The sequence below is a fragment of the Bos grunniens genome, chromosome 16 (assembly GCF_055505025.1).
Source record: "Bos grunniens cultivar Pamir isolate PY7600 chromosome 16, Bosgru_T2T1.0, whole genome shotgun sequence".
NCBI classification, from domain to species: domain Eukaryota; kingdom Metazoa; phylum Chordata; class Mammalia; order Artiodactyla; family Bovidae; genus Bos; species Bos grunniens.
In genome coordinates, this window is record NC_141180.1 from 24,806,436 (window position 1) to 24,832,068 (window position 25,633).

Consider the following 25,633-nt stretch of genomic DNA (forward strand, 5'->3'; position numbering starts at 1 on the left):
TACCACAGTGATTCAGCTATACATACATGTATCGGTTATTTTTTCAGATTCTTCTCCCTTATAGGTTTTTATAAAATACTGTACAATTCCCTTCGCTTGGGCTAGGAAGTGCAGAGGTGGCATGACCCTCCGTGCTGATCTCTTTGTGCCCTGCCTGCCACAAGCTGGGTGTTGCACCCCACGTTTGCACCTGAGGCTTTCTTTCCCAGCTGACCTTTCAGCTGGTGAAGGATCCCAGGGTGAGGAAACTGGTCAGTTTCGTCCTACCCAGCTACGTGGTGATATTTCTTGCCACTTTGGTTCTATGAGATTTGTCACCAGTGTTCAGTGGGCATTTGGTGAGAATTATTCTTTAGGTGGGTGTATTTTTGCTGTATTTGTATGAGGTGAGTTCCACATATTTTTATTCTGCCATCTTGATCCATCCCCAGGTTTTTAGGTTTTAAATTCTTAAATTGTAGGTGGTCAAAACAATGGGAAAAGGTACATTCACAGGATTGCTCCCATCCCATCTCTTTTCTTTCCCTATTGGTGGCCATTTTTATTAGTTTTGAGTTTTTTCTTCCACTATTTATATGCAAATATATATATATATATTACATATTCACATTTCTCACCCTGGCCGACACTAAGGTAGGTTTAACAGAAACAAGGTTCTGCACTTTGCTTTTCCACTTACTGTCTCCTGGTTGATCACTGTGTATCAGTATATGGAAACCATCTTCATTTTTTGGTGACTATCATCAGTACTTTCTGTGTGGATGTTTCAAAGTACTAGTTCACTCACCCATTCCCCTATGAGTTGACATTTGGGTGTCTCCAATCTTGTGTATACCTCAGTATCACTCCAAATTTTTGCCAGTGTTATCTTTGGGAAAGAGCCTAGTAGAATTGTGAGAGGATAAATACATATATAATTCTGGTAAATACTACCAAGTATTCCTCTATACAAGTTTTAAGCTTCTCAACCTTTTTAATCCATTACCATATATATATTGCCCCATACCGTAACAGTCAGTACGTTTTAGACTGTTTTAAAATTATTTCTCTTCTGAACAAGGTACTTTTGTATGTTAAAGGTCACTTTACATTCCTTTTTCTAAGAAACTGTTAATAATAATTTTAGAATTCTTTCAATGTTTTTGGTTATTGTGGGGGGTTGTGCATCTTGCTCTTGTCATTTTAGGAGGAATAATAACCTTTAAATAAACAATACCCCTAAAAACCTGACATTTCTAACATACTCTTGGACAGAATAGCTTTACTAACTTTTCTGAGCATAAAATACATGGATGTGCACATTTATTATTGCTCTAGGGTTACTGTTTTTATAAGCCATCTATCTGATCCATAGCAAAAATCCTTATTAGTACCATACAAATGTGTTTGTTATGTTTAGATTTAGTTCTAATTTATTCATAAATATATTTAAGCCTAGAGAAAAATATTTGTGATTAGGCCATTGTGATACATGCTATGTGAATTACTTAAGCTGTGGGAGTAAAGCAATCAACCTCTGTAACAACCTTAAAACACAGGTACAAATTTGCATTTCATGTAAAAATTCAGGCTTTATTTTTATTCTTACACTGGCGGGAGCTGATGTTAGGAACTGAAAGGCAAGCACGAACTTTGTTTTCTACCTCTGAGCTGAACAATACACACGATGCGGCATTTTCATTAGGCAAGATTCGCTTTTTTACATTTCACACCAGAATACAACGTTACTCTTCTTGAATAAAATGGCCTGGTTACTAAAGAAACCATCCATGGAGGAAGTGTTTAATAAGTGTATTTTATTTAAATAAATCCTCCAGCAGGAAATGGAGAATTCACTGCCTTTACTTAGAAGAAGGCTGTGTAAGTAGTTATATGTCACATTTATTTGTGCAGCTCAGCAACATTTCCTTACTGGAAACATCATTTTTCCACATCTCAGTTCCCAAAAGACTTTAAAGTCTCAGAAGTCTGTATCTCCTTTGGCTTGCTTCTCTCTTGATTCCACCCAGGCTTTATTAATGGTTCGCTTCATATCATCATCTCCATCTTCATAAATTTTCTTTAGAACATTCATTAATCCCTCACTAGGATCTGTTTCAGTGTCATAGGAGGGCTTTCTATTAAAAAAAAATACACAATAAATAGTGAAGGAATATATATATAACATTTTATACCTTGATTACTAAGTACAGAGAGACTAATTAGGCTGTAGGAAGTACATGAGATAAGAGCCAGACAGTATCCTAAAAGAAAGAATCAAAACATGCATGAATTTATCTAAGACAATATACACCCACAGCTAGCTCATCAAAGAATGTCATCAAAAACGGTAAGGGGTTGTTATCTTGGGACCCTGGCATTTCCTGGAGTTTTAGCAGAAAAGGTAAGTAAATAATCATTTACCTTTCTGAACTGTTTTAATGTTTTAAAACCATGTTTCCTCATGTATTATAAAACATACATACATTATAACACATAGACACATACTGAAATACATATATATTTTAATTAGAAAAGCCTTCCTCTTAAGACTGAAATACAAGAGTCTTGGGCTTGGTGGTATAAAAGCACACTTCTAGTTTAATCAGTGTGCAAACTGGGCCCGTTAACTTTTCCACTCACCTCATTAAGTGCCAGATTCTTGGGATACAGTAACAGTAAGACAGGTTCCTATATTCAGGTGACCCATTCTAGATTTAAAAGCAATTCCACAGATAATGCCTAACCTTAGCCAACCACAACCCAAATGCCCAGTGGCTATGGGAAGGGGGAATAAGAGATGTTGATGACTAATTGACACAATGTAGTACATTACCACTGCAGGAGAACAGAGGAATGTTTGACCTATAATGGAAGCAGCTCTGAATAAAAATGTTTTTCAGAATAGCCATTACTAAGTAAGATAAAAATACTCTCTTTTTCACTCTGTACCAGTGATGGTGGTGGTGGTTTAGTCGCTCAGTCGTGTCTAACTCTTGCGACCCCATGGACTGTAGCCCACCAGGCTCCTTTGTCCATGGAATTTTCCAAGCAAGAATACTGGAGTGGATTGCCATTTCCTTCTCCAGGGGATCTTCCTGACCCAGGAATCGAACCCAGGTCTCCTGCATTGCAGGCAGATTCTTTACCGACTGAGCTATGAGGGAAGCCCACCAGTGATAGTGAAATTCTAATTATATAGCAGAAACTTGTGGAACTCAAAAGCTGTATATGGGTATCTGGGCTACTCTGTAGCTACTGAAATGCAGTCTCCCAGGAACGAGCAGTTACCTGTATAGAAGCACCACAGCCCGGGGTTAAGAACTGGCAAAAACAACCAACCACAAGTACAAAGACCTCCTTAAGAAGCAACCTGCTAGACACATGCCCCCTTCTGGTGCCCTCTGACAAGCTGGAAGCAGACATGGGCTGGTCAGTCAGAGGACATAAGGTAAGTGGTCAAATTATAGACTATAATACAAATATAATACAAATTACAGACTACTATCAATGAAAATCTATAATCCCAGTAAAAAATACATTATAATTCTCAAATAAATGAGAACAGACTCACTCCTTCTCTTTGCATTCTTTTTCAACCTGAGTCAGGTAGTCCCACCGCGTGTTTTCTGCTTTCTTTCTACATAAGATCAGAACTGTATCTGTCTTGACCTAGGAAAAAAGTAGAAAACAGGTACAACTTAGAACACATGGTGATAAGCATGAATATTTAGAATATAATTATTTATTCAATTACTTGAGTTACTGTTATGTACAGGACCTGTTTAGGTATTAGTAATAGTTTTATAAATAGGCTGGAGTCTGAAGACTTATGGAGAAATGAAATCATATACAAGTAAAACTGGAATACCTTCAAATACTAGGTGCTATCAAAAGAGGGTATTAATGGGACTGGGGGAGATTAAAGAGGATATTAATGGGGACTAGGGAAGGAACTTCACTCGGAAAGCCTTTCTGAGGTGAAATTTGAGCCGTGGCCCAAGATACAGCAAAAGAGGGCCTTCCAGGCAGTTGACATGGCAAGGAGAAAGGCTGCAAGAAGGGATGATTTTGGTTATTTGAAAATAAGGAGGAATGCTGGATTTTGATGGCTGAAGGACAGAGTAATATGGTAAGAGCAGTCAGAGTCATGCAGAAAACCATGTCAGGCAGTATTGGTTAAGGAGTTTGGAAGATGAATATGCAAAAAGAGCAAGAACATATAACCCTTTCAACAAACACTCATACGACTCTAGGAGTTGAGTACTACCTTCAACTATGCCATTAGTGGACAAAGAAAGGAGCAGGGAGTCATAAGCTAATCATTGAACTATATTCTAAAGTTACCTTTCAGCTGCTTCATTAACTATGTAAACACAGCAGAATGGCGCGTCTATATACCAGAGGCATTAAACTTTATTTAAATTAGGTACAGATTATATGAATCAGTGAAAAATATTTTCGAAGACACTTTATTTCAATTTTGTGAAACAGATTTTATTCCCATTGTACAAATGAGAAAACTGAGGTACAAAGTGATGAAGTGAGCTGCCAAAGGTCACAGCAAGTGATAAACCTGGCATTAAAACCCAAGTCTCATTCTAACTATTTTCTGTTTGTTCAATACCCTCCTGATTCTAATGCAGTATTCTTATAATCTACTTTTCTAGAACAGGAGCTGGCAAACTTTTTCTGTAAAGAGCTACTAGATAAGTTTAACATTTCAGGCTTTGTGGGCCACACGGTATACTGTAGCTGCTTAAACTTGCCATTGTAGCACAAAAGCAGCCACAGACAACATGTACACAGGTGAGCATGGGTATGTCCAAATAAAACTTTATTTAAAAAACAAGCAGCAGGATAAGTTAATTCCAGTTCATCTTCATTTCCTAAGATTTCACAGTATTATGACCAAAAACGTAAACTTACCTTTTTTGAACTGCCTTCCACAGAGATGGGTTTCAAGAGATTGTTCACAATCATGGAGTAACTCTTCCCATTTAGGTTCTTTACCAAAAGATCAAATGACCTACAACACAATAGTAAGTACATTATCTTTCTAGTTCTATAAAAGGTGATAATCAGTTCCTGTGGGAAAAAAGCCACAGTTCTATTTTAGGATGTGCATTTGGCCATCTCAGAGCAGAAGACTCAACTTTTAAAGCAGATGTAAAGGATAATTAATACTCAAGCAGAATTTTAGAAACTGCAAAGGAAAGGACCCATTATAAAGCAATCATCTCCACTGTGAGAACTCACCTCTCTGTGAAATTCACCTGCACACTCTCAGCAGGCACTTGATGAACTCCAGGTAAGGTAATGTAGATTTTCACAAACTTATCTGACTGGTCCCATCCTGGCAACAATAACAACAGAAAACAACAGAAGTAAAGCCTGATACTATCTCTGGAACAGCAAATGCATATAGTTCATAAAAAAAATTCAGATAATTATCTAATTCCATAATCATACCCACTTCTCTAAGCAGTTCAACAAATGCAATCCTAGCTTCCTCAATCCCTTTCCCTGATAAAGCAGAATATAAATTTAGAGTCAAATTCATCCAAATACACCAAATTTGACTAACAACATCTAATATATGTTACTTCAGTATATATTATCAAACTAGTCTCTAACCTAGAGGGTTTACAGAAAACACACAAACATCATATAAAAAGCATATTACATAACAAAATATATTTTTATTTATTTATTGTATACTATATATATGACATTTTCTTACCTGGTCCAGTATAATAGAAATGTAGTGTTAAAAAAAAAAAAAATGTGCTAGAGGGTTCTGGAGAATTTAATTTAGTTTGTTCCCATTCATTCAACCCATCCTCCCCACCGATAAGTTTCTCCCTAAACACAAACCTAGATTCCTAGTTAAGATGCCATAGCCCTACCACCTTCAGGCCAGTTTTCTATAGTCAAAGAAGTACTTAGCATATTTCCTACAGTACTGCAGCACATCACTTAAACACAGCACTTAAACTGCTTTTTGCTATGACAATACTCTAAACACATGATGACCTTCATATCTCTCTTTATGTCCTTTGCTCATACAATTCTCTTTTCTTCACAAGTGCTGAATGCACCTTTTAAACTGAGATGTTTCTTCTAATTCTCCCTGACTCTTACCTTCCAGCAGAGTTATTTTATCAGCTATAGTCTCATAATACTTTATAAAGCTTTATTCGGTTAAGCAAGTATTTAAGTACTTACTATGTGTTAGATATTGAGAGTACAAAGAAAAAAAGATTATCCCTGCCTTCATGAGCTCATTACTCAGACTTCAAGCTGTACTGCTTCCAAAATAAAAGTCTACAGTCAACTGAGGAAAAATGGTATTATGACATTGTTATGGTACCGGGTGTGTATGTCCCAACCACACCATGAGCAGGGACTGGGTCTTGCTCACTGTTTTGTATTCACAAGTCCAAGTACAATACAAGATATTAGATGCTCAGAAATGTTTTTTGAATTTAACTGGATTCCCTTCCTCAGTTAATATGGGTGGTGGTTTGGCAAAGTGAAATAGGAAACAGGAAGGCAAAAAGCTGTCCATATATATGAAACTAGCCCTCATCAAAAAACCTACAACAACAAATGCTGGAGAAGGTATGGAGCAAAGGGAACCCTCCTCCACTGTTGGTGGGAATGTAAATTGGTGTAGTCGCAGCGGAGAGCAGTCTGGAGGTTCCTTAAGAAAGTAAAGACAGAATTACTGTACGATCCAGCAGTCTCGCTTCTGGGCACATACTCAGAGAAAACCATAATTCAAAAGACACATGCGTCCCAATGTTCACTGATGCACTATTTATAACAGCCAGGACAGGGAAGGAACCTAGATGTCCATCTAGAGGAATGAATAAAGAAGATGTGGTACATACATACAATGCAATATTACTAAGCATAAAAACGAATGAAACTGTATCATTTGCAGAGATGTAAATGGACCTAGAGATTGTCTTAGAGTGAAGTGAGTCAGAAAGAGAAAAACAGTATAGGTGAACTTATCTGCAAAGTAAAAATAAGACATACACAGAGAGAACACACACAGATACCAAGGGGAAATGGGGCGGCGGTGGTGGGCTGGACTGGATTTACATATATACACTACTGTGTATAAAACAGGTATAAGAACTGACTACATGGTACAGGGAACTCGACTCAGTGCTCTGTGGTGACCTAAATGGGAAGGAAATCCAAAACGGGGGACGTAAGTATACCCATAGCCGATTCACTTTGTTGTACAACAGAAACTAATACAACGTTGTAAAGCAACTATACTCCAGTAAAAGAGATATCTATGAAAATTCAGCAAATCCAAAAAAAAAGTGTATATACACATACACACAAGAAAAAAATTTAAATACATAGCAAGCTAACATATATCAATGTATCACTATTACCAATGAGTTGGAAATACTGAATGCTTACAATTTGTGGTAAAATAAACAAGTATTGATTAATGCTTTTCCACTTTAGTTTAAAAATGTTAATTGTACCTGTGTTTTTTTGGGACATGCATTATATCCCTTATAAAATATTGTATTCTAAACAGTATTATGGTTATTACTAGAGTATCTCTGAATAGTAGAATTACTATTATTTTCTCCTTCATGTTTTTTTTCTATTATCCAAATTTTCTTTGATAAACATATACAGATACAAAGCTGAGTCCACATATACTGAATATATTTCAGAATAGGTTCCTTTTTAATCTCTTAAAAACCATCTTATTAAATAAGAGCTGATGGGTCCTCTATTTCGAATGACCAAAAACACTCACTCAGAACTTTTCAAAAATGATTTTGTTAGTCACTACTGAAGAACAGGCCTCCTCAGAGGCAGAAAGAGCTGGATGCGATGTGAGGGACAAGTCATACCATAATTACTGATTTTCACTGTATATCCTGTTGTAATAGGAGCAACCACAGCAGCTGGCTTCTCATTTTCTGTAAGTTCTGCTTTCCTCTGTGATTTCTGCTGCATCTTATTCTTCATTTCTGTCTCAATCTTGGATTTTTCAGCTGTCAGGGCATCACGTACTCTTTTCCTAGTGGCTTTTTCCAGCAGCACCTTCACCTCTTCTAGATCTTTCTGGAGCTGTGTTAAAATAAAAGATAAATTAGATATGATAAAAAAGATAGTCTGATATTGTGCATATTGATCATTTCAACTTACTGAACTAAGAGCTAAGAATAAGAGGGTCACTTAAATTGTCTAGGATTGGTAGCAACTAGGAGTCTTTCCTCCAGCCTACTGAATTGTAAATAACTCAAGGTCCCTTTCTTTTAAAAAGGAAAACCTGGAATTAACAATAGGTAATCAAGCCAGATTTTTCCAGTTTGGTAGACTGTTTGCTATCTGCCTTTGTTTTAAAAATTGTATTTACAAGATACGTTTGTGATTTATAAGTATTTCCTGATAAGATGAATAAATTCAACAAAAAGGGATTCATGGATTTCACTGTAACATGCAATCCTGTCATCAGATACTAGGAATTTTTTAAATATTAAAATAAATGAGTACATGATAAGCATGGTGAAATGATACAGCTACTCGACTGAGGTAATCCTCTACGTTCCATCAATGATTGGTCCTCAATGATCTTCCCACCTCAAATAGTATAAATAAAAAAGCTTACTATTTTAAGACAAAAGATTAAAAAAGACATACTTCTTATAATAAGTTGTCTGATTCTAAAGCTCCTGGTTAATTTTACCATCAGAAGTCTGGGACTGGGTTGCACAGTAGGGGGAAAACCTGGGCAAACAATCCACCACACTCCTGATCACTGCGAATGCCACCTGTTCCTTCTTCTCACGCCAACACATGGCCGATTTCTATTTCTTTCTAGAGAGAGACCAAGACACTATTAAAAAATTAATGGGCTTAAAAACTTTTTCCCACTTATCTTCTGACCTACTGCAAACGCATGAGATCTTTATAAACAAGGGATTCATTTTTGTTAAAATGACTTTACATTCTCACTTGATACTAGCAATTTGACAGGAAGACTGACATTATAGCCAGAGATCATGTAAGGTTCAATATAAAAATATTTAAATGCTTGGTAACTTGGTATAATACCCAAAGAACAGCTTGAAAGTGTTTATGAGTCTTAGAAAATGCAAAGACTTTCTGCATTTTCCGTATAGATGCCTTTTACCCCAGGTCTTTTATCTCATTTCACTCAGATGCGCTTGTCTCACCTATCTGTAACTGCGAACTTGGTATAAAAAGTCCAATTGTGCCCAGTCTCCTGTACAAATTCTATCACCGCCTCCCAAAATTCATGTTACTAAGACAAAAATTGCAAGCTCACCTTTTAAGCATAGTACCAAGTCCTTTTAGTTCAAATCAATCTTTTCTGTTATCATGGTTTTAAAAATTCACATCATAATAAAAAGATGACAAAAAAATTAAAATGCACAATGAGTATATTCTGTTTTCAGAGTAAGGATTAACAAATGAAAATGTATAGTCTAAACAAGAGGTTTTACTTCTTGACTGAAATAGAAATCCTTTTTCTAGGAGAAAAAGAAACAGACAATTATGCAAGAGATCCCTAAGCCCTCTCTACAGTCAAACTCTATAGTACTACAAAAATAAGGTATCCACTCAAAGTCTGAAGCAACTTACAGCAAGCCTGTTTAAGGTAATTCCTCAGTTCTCTGTTATTTGCAGAGATATGACCAGTAAAATTGATCCCTTGGGACTTTTCCTGTACACATACCTTAGATACAGCATTTTAATTTGTCTAGGTATTCATTTGTTTTCCTTATGCAAAATCACATCTCCCTTTTATCCCTATTCATAAACATACTTTTTTTTATTTCCAAATTCTTCACTAGGAAGCATTAAAACCAAAGTGCCTTGAAACAGGCAAAGGATTTGTAGACATTTCTCCAAAGATATACAAATGGCCACCAAGCGCAGGAAAGGATGCTTAACATCATTAAGCAAACATATTAAATCTACCTCACATCCACTAGGATGACTAACAACAAAATCCAGCAAACAACAAGTGTTGTTGAGGACGTGCAGAAATTGAAACCTCCACACACTGTTTGTGGCAATGTAAAGTGGTGCACTTCGGAAAGGAGTTCAGCAGTTTCTTAGTTACTATACGATCCTACAATTCCACTCCCAGATATATACCTAGAGCTTTGAAAACCATATATCCACATATAAAGGTGTACACAAGTATTCAGGGCAACACTGTTCTAGGGGCCCGAAGAGTGAAAATCATCCAAGTGTCTATCAACTTATGAATAAAGAAAATGTGGTATATCCAAACAAAAGAATACTATTCAGCCATATAAAGAAATACATGCTTCACCAAGGAATGAACTTGAAAACATTATGCTAAGTAAAAGAAGGCAAAAAGCAAAACGGTCATATATTGTAACATTGCACTTTTATGAAATGCTCAGAACAGGCAAATCCATAGAGACACAACTAGACTGGTGGGGCTGGTGGGAGGAGTAATGGGAAGTGTCTGCTTAATGGTTGCTTGACAGATTTCTCTGAGAGTTGAAAAATTATACAATGCTGATGACGGCACAACACTGTGAAAATACTAAAAAGCGCTGCACTGTACACTCGAAAATGGTTAAAACCTGTGACTTTCATCTCAAACAAAACCAAAAATCCAAACTGTCCCTAAATTGTATACACTGCAATTAGAAAGCTCCCTACTTTGAAGATGACTAGTACAGAACTATCCATATGTAGGACTGTAAAGCCACTTCTTTATGGACTATAAAGAAGGCTGAGCACTGAAGAACTGTTGCTTTCCAATGGTGGTGTTGGAGAAGAAAATCTTCAGAGTCCCTTGCACTGCAAGATCAGTCAATCCTAAAGAAAATCAATCCTGAATATTCATTGGAAGGACTGAAGCTGAAGCTCCAGTACTTTGGCCAACCTGATGTGAAGACTGACTCATTGGAAAAGACCCTGATGCTGGGAAAGACTGAGGGTAAGAAAGGGGACAACAGAAGACGAGATCGTTGGATGGCATCACTGACTCGATGGATATGAGTCTGAGCAAGCTCCAGGAGTTGGTGAGGTACAGGGGAGCCTGGCATGCTGCAGTCCATGGGGTCGCGAAGAGTCGGACAGGACTGAGCGACTGAAACACAAAAAAGCCACTTCAGAGACTCTTTCCTCAGGGCACATGGTACCATCAGGCCTATATTTAACACACAACAAACTTGTGGCAAGTTATCTAGAATAACACACACATGCGCGTTTTCTTCATTTAAAGCAAATTTTCAGATTCACGAAAGTCAATTGTGAGATTTCCCAGTCTTGCTCATATTAACCATTAGATTTCCAAAGAACAAATCTAGTCAGTGGATACTCAACACTTTACTGTGAATAACAGTATTGACATCTTAAGTCAGAAAAAGAGCAAATCAAGTTTATGATTCCCGTTCTGCCACTGCGCAGTCTCCAAAAATACTGCCTTTGTTCAGTTTACAGGGCTTAAAAGAGAAAAAGCTATTTACCACTACTAAGTTACAACTTTTCAATTTATTTATTTTTGAAAACGCCTATAGCAGATTGCTGTTTTCAACATTTAGAACTCTTGGTCTTTACGACTCTATGAAATGGATACTACTGTGACCCACAGAAGCACCATAACTTGTCCAAAGTCCGTGCAGAGAAAACATGACTAAGAGATTTAAGTGCTAGGACCGAGAATTTCCCATTTCCAACCGCCCTCTACCATAGAACAACAGTTTTTGCAATCAGCTGTAATTTAACGAAGCTTCACGTCCTCAGGCTAGTGTAACCCGAGCGGAGGAGCCTGAGGATAACGTGAAGGTGACCAGCCCTCAGGTCCACCACCGCACCTACCTGCCACCTGGAACCACATCTCCCGCTCACCCACACCGAGCCGTGGAGGCGTCGGAAAGCAACTTTCCGGGGGGAAGCGGAGGCCCCGAGGCCCGCAGCGGCCGGGTCGGCACCGAGGCCGCTGCAGTTGGGCGGATGGGAGGCTAGGCGGCAAGGGCGGGAATCCGAGGACGCAGGCTGGCGGCCCGACTGGCAGGTGCCGCCAGCGGCCGAAGGGCAGCTCGGCACGGGAAACGGGCGGGAGACGGAGCGGAAAGCTGTAGCAAGGCCGAGAGAGGAAGATGGGGCCGAACTCCTTACCTCTTCCAAAGCTGAAGACATGATCGGGCTGCGTCAGGCAAGGCCCGGGCTGCAGCGGCGTAGGACGGAGAACGTGAAACGCGGCACCGAACGCTCTCACCGCGAGCGCAGACAACACCGGCACGAGTAGCGGCGGACACAGCCGGCGAGCACACCTGACCCTGCGCGAGATCTCGGCCCGCCTCCCGCACGCGGCGCCTCTGGAACCTTCGCGAGTCCTTCGCCACCGCCCAGCCAGCCTCAAACACCGCCTACCGGGCTCGGCTCCTCCTCGCCTCTCCTGGCCCCGCCCCAGCCATCTCGTCTCTTAGCAACACTCAACTCTCGCGATCAAACCGGCAGTTCGAGAAGAGTAACACCTCCACCTCCCAGCCCTGGAACTCTACGGAGTGTACTTTGACCCAGTTTGTCCCGCCCGCGCAGTCGCAGCTCGGAACTGCTGCCTTCCGTACGGTAATAACCATAACCCAACCCCGGAAATCTGCGGGGTCCAAACCGGAAGTTGACAGAGTCGGTTGTTTCCGTGCGCTCTAGGTTCCGGGGCCATCGAGGCGGCCATCTTGTGTAAGACTAATTTGTGAACTTCTACGAGGCCAGGAAAAAAAGGGGGAGAAAAGGAAACCTATTTATATTAATGTGAGAGGGAACGAGAACGTTAACTGCAGAGTCCTGAAGAGAATAGTTTTAATTTTCACTACGTTCTGGCGCTCTGGAGACGGCACGACTTAGTGTGTACAACGTGGTTACGTCATCACGGACTGCGAGAGGAGGTGGAGTTGCATTGGCCACGTGACCGGACCCGTTAGCGCGGCGGGGCAAGTAATACAGCTGCACCTGGAGACGTCACGATTTAGCGTGTACGACGTGGTGACGTCACTACGGACCAGGAGAGGAGGAGGGGTTGCACGTGACCCGGACCCGCGTCGCGGCTCGGGTAGTAAGCGTAGTAATATATGGTTATCTCCGTGGGCCCGGGGGTTGCGGCCCCGCGACCCACTACAGTATTCTTGCCTGTAAAACCCCGTGCACAGAGGAGCTTGACGGGCTGTAATAGTTCATGGGGTTGCAAAGAGTCGGACGTGACTGAGCGACTCTCTTTTTTGTCCCCTTCCCTCCGTACACCGTGGAAGCACTTCCCGTGGAGTCCTCACCGACCATTCTGCGAATCTCTAGTTGTCACCCAGGTTTGGAGTCGGTTTAAGTGAGCCTTTAGACCATAGATATCGACTTAGCGACTGAACAACATCGACCGTAGAAAATATGAGCCAAGCTTTCCTGGGGATGCGTTCTGCTCCTGTTCTAGCTCCCGTTATCTGGCTTCCTAAGACCCTTAAGAAACCCTCTTTTCAGATTATTATAGCTCTTGGCAGCCCGTCGAAAACATAAACAATAACCCCTGAGAAGTCAAATAGCCCTCATTCGGCTTTATAATGTCGTCCGAGGTAGAGATTAGAATCTGCAAGTCAAAGGAGGAAAAGGAGTATAAAAAGCAGGCGGACCATTATGGTCAAGAATGTGAAGGGCAGTACAAAAACAAATGACAGGTATGCACAACGTGCACGAATTTCCAACCTGATGTTAAAGGAAAAGACGCCAGGAGGAAGTCCTATCGTTTGGTTCCCTTTAAACGAAGTCTAAAACTGCGAGACATTAAAAATCGGACTAGTCTTTCCTTAAGCAGGAGAGACAATGACAGAAAGGAACCACGAGGGGGCTTTTGCGGTTCAAACAGTATTTTGTTTTCTTGCTGTGGATGCTGGTTACAGATGTGTTCACTTTGTAGAAATTTCACTGAACTGTAATTTGCGTTTTCTTTTGTTTGTTCTAGTGATCTGTAGCCCGCCAGGCTCCCCTGACCGTGGAATTCTCCACGCGAGAATACTGGAGTAGATTGCTATTCCCTTCTCCGGGGATCTTCCCGGCCCAGGGATGGAACCCCAGAATCTCCTGCATTGCAGGCAGATTCTTTACTGTTTGATCCACTAGGGAAGCGATATAGTTAACTAAAAGGTATATTTAAGTAGGTCCAGGAGGGAATTTTCCCTGGATGATAGAAACACTGATACATGCCATTGTCAGACTTCATAGAACTAACTCCTAAGATCTGTGGGTTTGTTGGGGGTTTGTTTTTTGTTTTTGTTTTTTTTAGTTATATCTCAAGTTTTTTTGTTTTGTTTTAATGCGTCTAGGGAATTCCCTAATGCCCAATAGTTAGGACTTGTCTTTAACTGCTGGACCTGGATTCAATCCCTGATCGGGCAACTAAGATCCCACAAGCCCTGCAGCACAGCCAAAACAAAAAAGTCTAACTGGAAACCTGGAATTCTTTAGGTACTTAATTAAATAGGAATAAATATCCCATTTCACTGTGTGAGAAATTGACCTAACCCAATGATTTTTAAATTTGCTCGATTATGCACCTGGGGCAAATTCTCCCACCAGATAGCCTAAGGTCACAGTTTTAAATACCACCAGTTACCAGTGACTCAGACATCACTGCTCAGTTCCACCACTCCTCTGAGCTCCAGGCTCTGCCTCTGCTTGGATGTCTGATAAGCACGTCAAATTCAGCTTGTCTGAAAAACAAAACAACCGAAAAACAACAACATACCTCCGGATTTCTCATCCTCACACCCCAGATCAGCTTTTCCAGTTATTGTCCAGCTCTGTGAATGGTCACCTCATTCTCTTTGTGGCTCAGGCCAAGGAGTCATACTTGAGCCTTCAATTTCAGTCCTACATCCCATGCTCTGCCAAGTCTTGGTGGCTTTATCTTCGAAGTATGTTGAAAATAAAACCACTTCTCACGACGTCCACTGCTACCACCCAAGGCCAAGGCGTGAGTACTTTGTCTGGACTGTTAGCCACTTAGCTGGTTTCTCTGCTTCCCCACTGTGCCTTTACAGTTAGTTTTCCAGAGTAGCCAAGGTAATCTTTTCAAATGAATAAAGTCCACACTCCTTACACAACCTAGACTGTTCTGCATGACCTTAAATCTCACTGTTGAGTTCCTTTATCCAGGGGAACTCATCTCTCACCAGCTCCCCTCTCCCTGATTAAAAACACTGGCATTTTTGTCACTCCCGAATCCACTGAGTTTGTTCTCACTTCCAGGTCTGTGCTCTGCGCTTGCTTTCAGTCTGGAATGGTTTTCCTCCAGATCATCACAGAGCTTTTTCTCTCTTCCTTTTCTGCCAGCACATAAAACACCTCAGAATTTCCCATTTTTAAGAGTCAACAGAAATTGAGTGCTGCTTCTCTCCAGTTGTATAATTGCCCTTCCATGTATCATGTAGAAGCAAACTGCCTCCTCGCACTGCTGCCATCAGGAGTAATTGGGTACAGTTCAGTTCAGTCGCTCAGTCGTGTCCGACTCTTTGCGACCCCATGAATCACAGCACGCCAGGCCTCCGTCCATCACCAACTCCCGGAGTTCACCCAGACTCAAGTCCATCGAGTCAGTGATGCCATCCAGCCATCTCATCCTCTGTCGTCCCCTTCTCCTCCTGCCCCCAATCCCTCCCAGCATCAGAGTCTTTTCCAATGAGTCAGTTCTTCGCATGAGGTGGCCAAAGTACTGGAGTTTCAGCTTCAGCATCATTCCTTCCAAAGAAATCCCAGGGCTGATCTCCTTCAGAATGGACTGGTTGGATCTCCTTGCAGTCCAAGGGTCTCTCAAGAGTCTTCTCCAACACCACAGTTCAAAAGCATCAATTCTTCGGCGTTCAGCCTTCTTTACAGTCCAACTCTCACATCCATATATGACCACTGGAAAAAACCATAGCCTTGACTAGACGGACCTTTGTTGGCAAAGTAATATCTCTGCTTTTGAATATGCTATCTAGGTTGGTCATAACTTTCCTTCCAAGGAGTAAGCATCTTTTAATTTCATGGCTGCAGTCACCATCTGCAGTGATTTTGGAGCCCAGAAAAATAAAGTCTGACACTTGTTTCCACTGTTTCCCCACCTATTTCCCATGAAGTGATGGGACCAGATGCCATGATCTTCGTTTTCTGAATGTTGAGCTTTAAGCCAACTTTTTCACTCTCCACTTTCACTTTCATCAAGAGGCTTTTGAGTTCCTCTTCACTTTCTGCCATAAGGGTGGTGTCATCTGCATATCTGAGGTGATTGATATTTCTCCCGGCAATCTTGATTCCAGCTTGTGTTTCTTCCAGTCCAGCGTTTCTCATGATGTAATCTGCATATAAGTTAAATAAGCAGGGTGAGAATATACAGCCTTGACGAACTCCTTTTCCTATTTGGAACCAGTCTGTTGTTCCATGTCCAGTTCTAACTGTTGCTTCCTGACCTGCATACAGATTTCTCAAGAGGCAGATCAGGTGGTCTGGTATTCCCATCTCTTGAAGAATTTTCCAGAGTTTATTGTGATCCACACAGTCAAAGGCTTTGGCATAGTCAATAAAGCAGAAATAGATGCTTTTCTGGAACTCTCTTGCTTTTTCCATGGTCCAGCAGATGTTGGCAATTTGATCTCCGGTTCCTCTGCCTTTTCTAAAACCAGCTTGAACATCAGGAAGTTCACGGTTAACACATTGCTGAAGCCTAGCTTGGAGAATTTTGAGCATTACTTTAGTAGCGTGTGAGATGAGTGCAATTGAGAGGCAGTTTGAGCATTCTTTGGCATTGCCTTTCTTTGGGATTGGAATGAAAATTGACTTTTTCCAGTCCTGTAGCCACTGCTGAGTTTTCCAAATTTGCTGTCATATTAAGTGCAGCACTTTCACAGCATCATCTTTCAGGATTTGAAATAGCTCAACTGGAATTCCATCACCTCCACTAGCTTTGTTCATAGTGATGCTTTCTAAGGCCCACTTGACTTCACATTCCAGGATGTCCGGCTCTAGGTCAATGATCGCACCATGGTGATTATCTGGGTCGTGAAGATCTTTTTTGTACAGTTCTTCTGTATATTCTTGCCACCTCTTCTTGTATCTTCTGCTTCTGTTAGGTCCATACCATTTGTGTCCTTTATTGAGCCCATCTTTGCATGAAATGTTCCCTTGGTATCTCTAATTTTCTTGAAAAGATCTCTAGTCTTTCCCATTCTGTTGTTTTCCTCTATTTCTTTGCATTAATTGCTGAAGAAGGCTTTCTTATCTCTTCTTGCAATTCTTTGGAACTCTGCATTCATATGCTTATATCTTTCCTTTTCTCCTTTGCTTTTTGCTTCTCTTCTTTTCACAGCTATTTGTAAGGCCTCCCCAGCCATTTTGCCTTTTTGCATTTCTTTTCCATGGGGATGGTCTTGATCCCTGTCTCCTGTACAATGTCTCGAACCTCATTCCATAGTTCATCAGGCACTCTATCTATCAGATCTAGGCCCTTAAATCTATTTCTCACTTCCACTGTACAATCATAAGGGATTTGGTTTAGGTCATACCTGAATGGTACTGCTGCTGCTGCTGCTAAGTCGCTTCAGTTGTGTCTGACTCTGTGCGACCCCATAGACGGCAGCCCACCAGGCTCCCCCATCCCTGGGATTCTCTAGGCAAGAACACTGGAGTGGGTTGCCATTTCCTTCTCCAATGCATGAAAGTGAAAAGTGAAAGTGAAGTCGCTCAGTCGTGTCCGACTCTTAGCGACCCCATGGACTGCAGCCTACCAGGCTCCTCCGTCCATGGGATTTTCCAGGCAAGAGTACTGGAGTGGGGTGCCATTGAGATCCCAAATCAAGGGGAAGAAAGTGAACGTTGTGTCCTGAGATAAAGCCAGACTATCATCAATGACACACACATCAGGGTCACGGTGTCCAGTTCTAGTCCCTCAAATAAATGAAACTCGGGAACCTGAGCCTTTCCTCTAAAATTAGACTCCCTAAAATCAAACACTGTGTATATGATTTTTGCTATGCTGATGTCTAAAAATATGGATAGTATGAGAACCATGAACAAACTAATTATAGACTCTATGTTTGGAAATTGTGTAGTTTCTTTCTATAAATTCTTGTAGTTTCTATCTGGCAAGCTTGTTCTTCTAAAGCCTGAACTTCCTCACAAACTTTCTTTGCAAGTACACTTTCAAAAGCGTTGATTCTGGACTTCCCTAGTGGCACAGCAGTTAGGACTCTGCCTTCCAATGCAGGGGGTGCAGGTTCAGTCGCTGGTAGGGGGAATGAGATCCCAGGCCTCACAGCCAAAAAATCAAAACATAAAACAAAAGCAGTTTTGTAACAGATTCAATAAAGACTTTAAAAATGGTCCACATCAAAAAAAATCTTAAAAGATTTTGCTGAGTGTCCCTTTGACAGCGCTCCAAAGTTTTGTTAAAAGCATTAATTTCAAAAAGGTGAAATTGATTCTCATGCAAGTAGAAAATGAATATTAACAAATATTTTATACAACTCATTGCATAAAGCAGTGAGGGAACCAGAGCCTTGTTAAAGCTGCCAAAAAGTGCATCTGCAGCGCTAAGTATTTATAGACAATTTAACAATGGAATATTAGTGTAGGGTTGCAAAGTTAGACACAAATTACTTACTGTCCTACAGAGTAGTAAAACTATATCTACCTTTTGGAGTCATCTATTCCACTGGAAAGAAAATGGGATTTGTGTCCCTCCTGGACAAAACCTACAGGTTAACAGGTAACTTCTAGGACCTTTAATCAATAATGAACAGCGAGTTCCACTTACTTTTCATGACAGGACCATTCATGACCTTGTAACTGCCAAGTTCAGTAGATATTTTCTAGATAATTTGACAGTTTTACTTTTTATGTAAAATTTCTCATTGTTTTCATTGCTACATGGGCCAAACAAAAGATGTCTGTAGTCTGGGTTCAGGACACAAAACTAATTTTACAATCTCTGATTAATATTTTTTTAATACATGCTGAATTCTAAGAGGAGCTGACTAATCTGGCTTTCATTTGGCTCTAGGAACACCCAAAACAAAATGCAAATTAGAACCCAGTGCAAATCACAATTCTCTGTACCCTGCCTCCACTTTAGGAGAGCCTATGGAGTTTTCAAAGTTCTGCATGAATTACGTGATGTCACCCACTGGGTTGTACTCTGAAAGACGAGCAGCAGCCACCTAATCCAATAGTAGCCAATCAGATTGTTGCAAGATTTTGAATTGGGACACTGAGATGCCAGCCCATCTCTGCCGGTCACTTGAAGACAGGGCATATAAACTTGGAGATTACACACTTTGAAGCAGGGGGTGCCTCTTTTCAGAGACAGCAGCAGCAGTAGCACCAAAGCATCACCTGTCAAGCAGAAGAGTGATTATGAGAACAATTGCTCACATTCCTAATGGCATTCCAGCCCCTGGTCCCTGTGCCTCTTCAGGCCCAAAACTTTGGCCTTTGGTATTATGAGCTAAATATACTTTCCCCCTTTTAATTAACTACCTTATTATTATTAGGCTAGCTTGAGAGAGTTTCTTACTTGCAACCAAGGAATCTCTATAGAGAGGCATACAGGGCACTTGGCTGTGCCTGCTGTACAGGATATCATTTTGCAGGGCAAACTCCTATTTATTTCTCCTTGCTACAGTGACTAGAGTCTAGTATCAGATAAGAAGCTTTTCACCAACACCAGGTTCAGATGATTCAGAATAAAGTCAACTAGAAAAAAAATCAAAAAGACATAGATTGATTTTAGAACAAATGTTTATTACTGCTTAATGGGGCCAAAGGGGCAACACAAAGCATTGAGAACATCACTGGCTCACAAAAACAGTCACCTTGCTACCTTCTCGGTTGCATTTGTTTATTTCACAAGGCTTCATTCACACATGAAAACAAGATATTAATCCAATTCAAGTTCATAACAATTATAAAAGTAAACATTTGTTGGGACAATGTACAATAAATTGCACTTTTCTTAACAAGCATTACATTTACATTTATAGAGTGTACTATACATAATACATGGAATAATGGAAACATCTAATTGGTCAGTGTTGATAGAGGAGAGAGGCTGCTCACCAATTTCTTTCGTAGTCAATTAGCACTGTTTGAGCTAATCAACTCTTTTATTCTGGAACCTGTTTACATTGGAGAAGCCATGGGCAAAATCATAGAATTTGTAAAAACAGATAGCATAGAATTTCTACTACCTCCTCAGCAAGGGAAAGGTAGGAGTTGAAAGAAATGAAGTGAGGCTGACTGAGAAACTTTCTTTCTTATTTGAACTAAGGATCCATACATTATGCAGAATACCAAAAATACAGAAACTGATGCAAAGGCTATTACGATCTTGGATTCTGGGACCAATTCCAGACTTTATTCTTGTGCTTTCATGACACCAGAGTCTTGATGAATTTATGTCCTTATCATTCAGTTCCCTATATTTTATTCCATATATAATATATAGTTATTAAAAGTTACATTTCAACAGAAGAGATTTTACATGTTAATTTATTGCCAATGAAAAAGGAAAGTAACTTAAAATGTTCATTTTCTACTCAATGATTCTTTTTTTTTTAAAGTTTCCAGAATACCACTAACAAAAAACCAGGGGTGGAGGCAGGGAGAGTGGGACACGTTGATGAAGATGTTTTTATAGCAGGGAGCAAACACACTTGTAGATAAGCTCGACATGTAGTCTTTTCGATGGAAGCTAAGACAGGAATGTCTGACAGCTGCCTATAGTTGCTAAGCTACTCACGAATATCCACTTTTCTCCTTACAACTCAAGATGATCATCTCCTATCGAGGTGCAGCCCACATGCAAGTTTTCATGTTGGTAGCTCTTGAAAGATAAGAAAATCCCTAAGGGCTCTGCCTGTGTTACATGGAAGCCACGACGAGACAGGAAGATGTTCTGGAGCAGTTCCAGTTCAGTGTGACCATCAGCATGGCAACTAGAGGGCAAGAGTTTTGTATCTGGTGGTAGGAAACACAGGCCACTGAGCTGGGTCTGGCCTTCTGTATCTGATCACCGTGTGCATATTCAGTTGGATGGTACCAGGGTATACCAAAGAGGCAGGGATAAGCCATATAAAGTTATACCAATCACTAATCACACACACACACAAATCTCACAGCATTCAAATCAAACAATAGTTCATGCTCTCGTTTACCTATACTTGAACAAGAGAAGAAGAATTTTTTTTTTTAAGAGTAAGTTATACAACAGAATCATCTTACTCAGTATTAAAAGTGTTCTGTGCCAGAAAGATAAAACATTTCACTTTTTAAAAGCTTCTTTTTCCCTAATACAATCATGAAATTGGACAACCACCTTACCAGAATAATTAGTAGACTGATCTCAACTAAAGAAAAAGAAAACTCAATCCCTTACATTAGTTACATATGTGATTCTTATCCTCAGAAATGAATCAGTTTCTTTAAGGATCTTTCATCTCTTGTGCCCTAAATTGTGTATTCTCTTGTTTCTCTCACTTCAGCTAGGAAATGAAGCCACTCGTTATCAACTGGAAAGTATTTTAGGAAAATGGAGTAAGGGTTTGAGAAACATAAATATTAATACATAGTACAAGAGGATGAAAGTTTTGAAAACAATAAAACCAGATAAATACTATTAAATATCCCAAAATCAGTACAAAGATTACTTTTCTACTTTATTATGGAAATTTAAGAAAGCCAATGAAAAACAAACCACGAACTTAATAGTTGGGAGAGGGAAAGAGAATTATTGGTTGCATGGAAGGATAGGCCATAGGCCTACGTGACATTCCTATTAGTGTTTCTGATAGGCACTCATACACAGTAATGGAGAATTTCTTTGCATTAAATTATATGTAACTAAATATAATCAAATTGTGCCATGGCTCAGGATGTGGGAAGCTAGAAAACATATGCACTGCAAAATTCAACTTGGTTTCTTTCAGCTCTAAGGAATGTGTTAAAGATTCTCAAGATATAAAAGCTAATGAGTGAATTATCAAATTGAACTTCATTCTCTGATATTGAAGAATTTAATGAAAGGAGAACTCTTCACTTTTCAGAATGCTGCAAATGTTGGATTTTTGGAGGAATGTTTTATACAATGTATCCAAGGAAAAGATGAAAAACACTAAAATATTTGAAGTTTTCCTGGATATTTGAGCTGGTCAACCTCTTTCTAAAACCAAAAGAAGAGTATGAATTCTCAAATATACTTCAAGTTAAGATAAATTAAAACTGCTACTACTGCTAAGTCATGTCAGTCGTGTCTGACTCTGTGCGACCCCAGAGACGGCAGCCCACCAGGCTCCTCCATCCCTAGGATTCTCCAGGCAAGCACACTGGAGTGGGTTGCCATTTCCTTCTCCAATGCATGAGAGTGAAAAGTGAAAGTGAAGTCGCTCAGTCGTGCAGTCGTGTCCAACCCTCAGCGACCCCATGGACTGCAGCCTACCAGGCTCCTCCGTCCATGGGATCCTTCAGCCAAGAGTACTGGAGTGGGGTGCCATTGCCTTCTCCGAAATTAAAACTAGCAGATACTTAATGCTGGAATGCATGAGTTTTTAAACAATATATGGTGAAAGGCATGTGGTCTGGGATAGTGCTATTGTAACATTGTATGAATAATATATACCAACTTTTGCATTTTCTTTCTTTCTGTATTTGCTATTGCTACTCACCCAAAGGCATTGTAGTGAGAGACAGTTTAGACTATGATACTAATACACACACCCAAGTATGATGTGGAACTGGAGGAGGAAAAAAAATCTATAGATGGCCATTATAATCTGTTAAAATGCAACCGATTAAATGTTTACAATGTTTGTACCTGGTGATTTTGTTTAAAGAAACAAATGTTAGGGAGTATAAAGCTGAGCCAGGTCTGCAGGTAAGAAGTGAGCCTGGAGCTAGTTCTCTCTCAACTACCATTTAAGGAAAATTATGCGATTTAGGCATTCAGTGAAATGTAAAAAGAGCTCTGTACAGTAGAATTATGAGATTCACAAAACACAAAAGAACATCCTTAATTTAGCTAGCCATCTGATAAGGCAACTTGTACAAGGCTTCTTGGGATCAAAGCATAAAGTACCAGGAAAGCTAACAAATTTTACTAAATGATTTACAAAAACAAGTACCAAGATGCAATTTTCTAGCCATTATATTTTACAAAAAAATATTAACTTTTCTAAACCACCATAAATGGAATGTTAAAGTCAACACAGATACTCAGAATGCTGAGTTATTTTCCTTTGGGGTGAAAGGAAAACTATGATGAAAGATGTCAGGACAAAAAAAAAAAAAGGGAATTCTGTAAGGAAAGTATTATTTGATGAGTGTAATGAAGGACAGCAAACAACCACATCAATTTTATAGGCTATAGATGACAGAAGAACACTTACCGATGAGGGGAACTTCACTTTTTAGAGCTTAATGATTATTTTAGAGGAGAGGATCCACCGTGAGCAACCTGTAGTGCATGCTCCTGGACTTGAGATGGCTCTTACATGATTTTTACTTCCAAGAGTGTGTCACTTTTAACTGAAACATATGGCGCAGAAGAGAGTCACTCTGCCACTACAGGGTTTAAGATCCTCTGCAAAGAATATGTTCGACAGTGAAGCCAAGGATGAGCATCAATAAATGTTACTGTACACAGACGACAGTAGTTTGGTTGACGTAAAAGGAACGAAGGCCTCCAAAACAGCTTAAAAAATGGGAAAATTGGTTTTTCCCTTACCAAAGGATTTCCTGCAAAGACTATTTATAAAGACATGTTAAATATAATTGAAAAAAAATATTTCCATCAACTTTTACACAATAGCTTTGCCTTTCCATGAGATAAGTATTTCTATAAAGGTTTTATATGCAGTCAAAAATGTTACAAATGCATTTGCATCTCTTCATCTAGGGGTACCAAGGGCACATTTTTAGGAAGCTACAGAACTCAGAAAAAGGGGCCTAGTATTAAATTAAGGTGATATGAAGCTGACCTCTATTTCCCATTTCATAACTTTAACAAAGTTACAGTATATTAGTGTTTCCTTCGCAAAGTATATGTCAACATTAAACGAATACTCTGTCCCTGGTTCTACATTCCATTCTAAGCACAGTAACTGTTCCTGGGCCTTTCAGGCTTCTCTGGTAAAGGTCTCCTAAAGATGAAACTCGTAATATCCACTTCTGACTTCACATTTGCCAGAAGGCACAACTGTATGCTTGTTTAGGAACTCGCGATTCTCCTGTGGGATTCTGAAAAGGACCTGTTAGAAGACCAGGACCAAAGTGATTTATTTTATCCTGCATTTATAAAAACTCAGTTCTTTTTTATCTAGTGTGTGTTCTCAATAGCCTATCTTATTCCATGGTTCTTGGCACTTAATTTCCAGATGTACCCCACAGAAAATAAAAATAAACTAATTCTCTTTGGGAACTGTCCAACCCCAGATCTGTTCTTTCCTTCGGATAGGATTATCGCTGTCCAGGGAATCACTTTCAGGAGGAAACCTGACAGTGGTCGTGGCTGGCCCCACAGTGTGCTTTATCTGAAGAAGTCCTGGAAAGTTATGAGGTTTAGGTTTCAATCTTTTTTTTTTTTGCTGTGACAAATATCTTCCTATCAATTCAACCTTGGAATAAAAGACATCTCCATTTTCATGTAAGATAAAAATAATTATGAATAATTCTAAATAAAAAGCATTTAGCTCTGAATTACTTGTTTCCAACCAGATATCAGGCATATAAAATAATGTGTAATAATACTATGATGGATCGGAACACGGCCTTCCATGAAGCATGAACACAGGTATTCAACATAAATCAGGTTAGTTTAAATAACATCCCTTTGAAAAGTGTCATACGAGAAAGATTGAGAGCTACTGAAAGATCCTGGCTTGCTTTCTGGCCTCCCTCCCTTCCTTTCAAAGGGACACCAGGACTCTTCCTGGGTTTCCGTCGCTTTGATCGTTGTTTTCCTGTGTTCGGGTGAGGCTGGAACTATGTGCTCTCCTTGGGGGGCTGGGTGGCCTGTGGCGGCTGCAGCGGCTGCGTGCCCGTGGCCGTTTTGATAGAGTTCAGGGTTTTGCTAAACCAAGAGTTTTTTGCAGCTTGGATTTCATTCATAAGGGCTCCTCTCTGATGTTCAAGTTCCTAATTAAAGAAAGAAAGTCATCTGAGTTATATAAATGTTTTCTCTCTGCCAAAATTAAAATCAGAGTGCAACTTTTTGGAATCCACATAGCCGTAGTTTTCTTCCTACACACCCAGGTGAGATTTAGTTGGCTTCTGAATGCAGGAAAAAAAAAATGTAGAGCTAAAAGAGTTAGCACTAAAACCCAGAATCTGTGCTTTCTCTGATCAGTGACAGGAAACCTCATTTTACCCTTTCCTCCCCCTTGCAATTTAGGTCGAATTTAGGCTGCAACCTGAGAGACGATGTTTAAAACCACAGGTAAACATAAGCATATGGATGGAAAGAAGTTTTACTGATAGTGTAAGCATGAATGAGTTCTGGGTCCCAACACACAGCCTGTGGCCCTGAGAATGTACAAGGTCTGGTGCAGAAAGTTCAGGATCATTAGTGTAGTGCAGTGGATGCCAT

The 25,633-nt window shown here is 39.9% G+C and overlaps 2 protein-coding genes across 17 annotated transcripts in view; both read right to left on the reverse strand.

Annotated features, from left to right (window-relative positions):
• Nucleotides 1-1,551: 1,551 nt before the first annotated feature.
• On the reverse strand, nucleotides 1,552-12,402 carry CACYBP (calcyclin binding protein). Of its 7 annotated transcripts, none has more exons than XM_086343692.1 (7): nucleotides 12,157-12,402; nucleotides 8,714-8,844; nucleotides 7,875-8,094; nucleotides 5,239-5,335; nucleotides 4,909-5,008; nucleotides 3,554-3,651; nucleotides 1,552-2,117 (listed from the first exon to the last, which is right to left on the reverse strand). In XM_086343692.1, exons 2-7 carry the CDS (start codon nucleotides 8,714-8,716, stop codon nucleotides 1,961-1,963), a joined length of 675 nt encoding a protein of 224 aa, XP_086199818.1. In that variant the 5' UTR covers nucleotides 8,717-8,844; nucleotides 12,157-12,402; the 3' UTR covers nucleotides 1,552-1,960. The 7 variants fall into 7 exon arrangements, with proteins under 7 accessions (XP_086199818.1, XP_086199821.1, XP_086199819.1 ...); XM_086343695.1 differs by having other exon boundaries at nucleotides 8,668-8,844; XM_086343693.1 differs by having other exon boundaries at nucleotides 11,857-12,169.
• A 7,374-nt stretch (nucleotides 12,403-19,776) lies between these two features.
• Nucleotides 19,777-25,633, reverse strand: part of RABGAP1L (RAB GTPase activating protein 1 like) — a 744,918-nt gene continuing 739,061 nt past the window's right edge. For 7 of the 10 annotated variants that reach the window (XM_086343675.1, XM_086343681.1, XM_086343683.1 and 4 more), the window contains one exon: nucleotides 19,777-25,182. In XM_086343675.1, the coding sequence (XP_086199801.1) occupies nucleotides 25,030-25,182 (153 nt within the window). In that variant the 3' untranslated portion in view covers nucleotides 19,777-25,029. The remainder of the gene's footprint in view (nucleotides 25,183-25,633) is intronic. The other 3 variants (XM_086343676.1, XM_086343685.1, XM_086343687.1) reach the window with 1 other exon arrangement.